This window comes from Sparus aurata, chromosome 5, assembly GCF_900880675.1.
Source record: "Sparus aurata chromosome 5, fSpaAur1.1, whole genome shotgun sequence".
Classification (NCBI taxonomy): domain Eukaryota; kingdom Metazoa; phylum Chordata; class Actinopteri; order Spariformes; family Sparidae; genus Sparus; species Sparus aurata.
In genome coordinates this window covers 58,151-62,500 of record NC_044191.1, presented here as the reverse complement: position 1 = coordinate 62,500, position 4,350 = coordinate 58,151, and the positions used below count along the sequence as shown (strand labels likewise).

The following is a 4,350-nucleotide window of genomic DNA, read 5'->3' as shown; positions in this document are numbered from 1 at the left end:
AGGGGGCATACGTCGGAGACTGAAACATCTCAGCCTGGACAACCGCCGCCGGCTTCCTCCGCTGCCTACGGTTCTGCTCTCAAATGCACAGTCCATCAGGAACAAGGTGGATGAGCTGGAAGCGTGGGCCAAATTCAAACCCGAAGTTCGGGAAGCATGTCTGCTAGCATTCACTGAGACATGGCTCAGCGAAGCGGATCGAGATGGGGACCTGGCCATAAGTGGGTTTGGCAGCCCACTTCGTCTTGACCGGTCCCCAGAGATCACAGGGAAGAGTCGAGGAGGGGGAGTGTGTCTTTTTGTTAATCGGAGGTACTGTAACACCGTTGTGATCCGGGAAAAGTTATGTACTCCTGATATTGAACTGCTGTCTGTCTCACTCCGGCCTCACTATTTACCCCGTGAATTTCAACAGCTGTTTTTCACGCTTGTTTACATTCACCCACGTGCCAACGCAGCTGCAGCGACACAGTTGATCGTAGATGTCACACAGAGACTCGACTCCATCTGCCCTGATGCTCCAAAGTTTATCCTCGGGGATTTTAATCATGGCACCTTGACTAAGTCACTGAAAACCTATGAACAATATGTGTCTTGTGCCACCACTATAAGAAACTCAACGATTGATCTATGCTATAGTTCAGTAAGCAGTGCTTATAAATCCTTGCCCATGCCTTCTCTTGGTGCTTCCTACCACAACTGTGTGTTTTTAATGCCCACGTATAAGCCTGCCCTCAGACATCTTGAGCATGAAGAGAAAGAAGTCCAAATCTGGTCGGAGGACAGTGTTTCATCTCTCCAGGCCTGTTTGGACTGCACTGATTGGGACTGTTTCTATGATAGCTGTGAGAATATTGACGTCCTCGGTGACACGGTTTCCTCCTATATTTCATTCTGTGTAAACTCTATTATCCCATCAAAAAAAGTTGTTGTTTATCCTAATAACAAACCCTGGGTAACTAAGGAGCTCAAAACCGTTATTAACAAAAAGAAAAGGACCTTCTTCACAGGTGATCTTCTTGAGAAAAAGGCCCTCTCCAGGGAGGTGAGGAAAGAAATAGCAAAGGCTAAAGTAAACTACAAGAATAAAATCGAAATGAGGTTTGCAGGTGGCAATATCAGAGCAGCTTGGCAAGGACTTAAATCAATAGCCTGTGTTAACAAGCAGGCAGATGAGGCCAAGCAGCACACCACCATTAAAGGAGTACCGAATGCTGAGTTACCAAACGCTTTCAATTGTTTTTTTTCCCGTTTTGAAAGTTGTGATTTTACTCAGAATATCTCTGCATTGAAGAATTCTCTTGTACCCCTGACTGATTTTGTTATATGCAAAGATCAGGTTACAGCTTTGTTGAAGAAAACCAACATAAGGAAGGCTGCGGGCCCAGATGCTGTCTGTGGGCGCACACTGAGGTACTGTGCCAACCAGCTCAGTGAAGTTTTCTCTACACTCTTTCAGATGTGTGTCAATCACTGTCAGCTTCCTTTAATTTGGAAAAGCTCAACAATAATTCCAATCCCCAAAACAAAAAATCCTGAGCAACTTACTGAGTTTAGGCCTGTCGCTCTTACATCACTAATTATGAAAATCTTTGAAAAAATTCTGAAAGATGAGATTGTCTCTTTAGTGTATGACAAATTAGACCCCTTACAGTTTGCATATCAACCTGGAAAAGGTGTGGAGGATGCTAAGCTCCTCATCCTTGACAAAATCTACAAGCACTTGGAGAAGCCAAAATCACATGTGAGACTTTTATTTGCTGACTTCTCTTCAGCTTTTAACAAGATGCAACCACATATTTTAATTCAACGACTTTCCTCTTATTTTAATTTACCTGATCAGTTCTTATTATTGCTTCTAAACTTTTGAACTGATAGGAAGCAGCAGGTCTTAGTTAATCGAGCTTTGTCAGATGTTGTGGTTTCAAATACAGGCTCCCCACAGGGTTGAGTTCTATCTCCCCTTCTTTTTATTTTGTATACAGACAGTTGCAGGTCTCACAAAGAGGGCAGCTACCTGGTGAAATTCTCGGACGACACAGCACTTCTGACTCTCCTCCAGGGGTCAGAGTCAGACCACGGTAGTGCCCTGCCAGACTTTGTTAGCTGGTGTGACGAAAATTTCCTCGATCTTAACGTGAACAAAACCAAAGAGCTTGTCATTAGTTTTAAAAAAAAAAAAAATGGTGGAAAACCTAAGGCAAGTACAATTCATGGGAATAAGGTCGAAATTGTTGAAACTTATAAGTACTTAGGCACTGTTTTTGATTCACAGCTGAAGTTTGACAAAAATATTGAGTCCATTGTCAAACGAGGCCAGCAGAGAATCCACTTACTAAGAAAGCTGAACTCTTTTAAAGTCTGTAACAAAATGTTGTGTATGTTTTATCAGTCTTTTGTCGAGAGCATTTTAACTTTTTCCTTCATCTGCTGGTTTGGTGGCCTGGCTGTAAGAGACAAAAACAGCCTCTGCAGCATTGTAAAGGTCTGCTCTAAAATAATTGGCATCCAGCAGAGGGACTTGGGGTCTTTGTGGGAGAGGCAGGTGGTTCAGAAAGCCAAAGGAATAATTTCCCAGTATGGCCACATCCTGTCCTCTGAGTTTACGACGATGCCTTCGGGCACCTATTAGGAGGACAAATAGGTATGCCAATTCTTTTATCCCATCTGCTATTAAGCTCTTGAACATGGACAGTGGCAGCCACTATGTGTAACATTGTAAACTTGTGTCCCAGTGACCCTGTAACTTAATGTGCCACTTATTATTTATTACTCTTTTTACTCTTATTCTTGGTCTCTGTTATTTAGTTGTGCCACTCCACACATTTATGTGACAGTGGCCTAAGTGCCTTGGCCCCCTGGGGATATGTACTGATCTGCATATTAGTGTACTCCTGTTTGTCGGCTTGCTGCTCATTGTTATGTCATGGTTGTTGTTTGTGTTTTTCTATGCCAGAACTGCTTGAACTGAATTGCCCCCCGGGGACTAATAAAGTTGTCTGAACTGAACTGAACTGAACATATATACATATATACACACATATGTACATATATACACACATATATACACACACACACATATATATATATATATACACATATATATATGTATATATACATATATATATACACACATATATATATACACATATATATACACACATATATACACACACACATATATATATATATATATATATATATATATATATATATATATATATATATATATAGATATATACACACACATATATATATACACATATATATATACACATATATACACACCAGAGGAGGCTCGTCCATAGAGGCAGAGGAGGTTGGTCCTCCTCTATTTTTGGGAGGCAAGAGGAAGATCCATTTTTTTTAAGAGTAACTGGTTGAAATAAATCATTACCAAATCTCAGTATCATTTATAAAATATTATATATATATTATATCATTAAGAAAGTTTCTTCTTTGGAAGAAAATCCACCTAAAACGGTTGAACAGCGACAGCTGCAGACGGAGGAGACAGAGCAGTCTGTGAGAGGAGCAGGGAGCAAGAAGGTGGGGGCTAGAGGAGGACGGAGGGCTTCTGTCCTCCGTGGGAGGGATCTCCTTCCATTAGGCGAGTTCAAGATCACGCACTGCTGCGCAGTGCTGCATAAATCGTGATGCATGCTGGTTAAAATGTGTCCACGATGACCTGGATGGGAGTGGTTTCTGCTCCGCGTCTGATGTCACATGACCTTAAGGTATCGCGGGAGCGAGGCTGCTGCAGTGCATTCGCGCAGTTGCTCTCCAGGTACTGCGCGACCCCAGACCCACCTTCATGACGTCAGGACTTTGCCCTAATTGGCTCTCATCTACGCTGACGTAGATGACGTGTGTTTCGATGAATTTCCATATCCATAAGGCCTCTGCCTCTTTTCTACTCAAATATCAAATACTTTCAGATCAGTAGCAGCCGTGTGGCTGCACCTCTGGGATAGTCACCATGAATAAACCTATAAAATCCTTCATGTAACGCAACAACCCTGAAAGATGTCGTCAATAAACTGCCCAGTTCTGTCAGCTTAGGGTGATGATTGAGAAGTGGTTAACTGCTGTGTCCAGTGTTATCTGTACTATCCACTCTTATTAATTAACCCTTTCTGTTCCCGTCACATTAACAATACAAAGAATTATCCTGAGCTGTTCTGCGTGTGATGAGATGGCGCAGCGGGACAAGGCATCTGATTCAGTCATTTGTTCTGATTATTGTATTTCATTCATTCAGTGAAATGTATTTAATTCATTGTGAAAAATGTTGCTATGAGAAAATGCATCATCTTATGTGTCTATAGTTATGCTTATTTGTTAAATGTA

General features: G+C 41.7%; 1 protein-coding gene across 1 annotated transcript in view; it reads left to right on the top strand.

Moving 5' to 3' along the window:
• LOC115581424 (uncharacterized) overlaps window positions 1–3,009 on the top strand; it is a 4,728-nt gene extending 1,719 nt beyond the window's left edge. The window contains exon 2 of the mRNA XM_030416484.1: window positions 1–3,009. This exon is cut by the window's left edge and continues 105 nt beyond it. Within this exon, the coding sequence (XP_030272344.1) occupies window positions 671–1,870 (1,200 nt within the window). The 5' untranslated portion in view covers window positions 1–670 and the 3' untranslated portion in view covers window positions 1,871–3,009.
• Window positions 3,010–4,350: the final 1,341 nt, after the last annotated feature.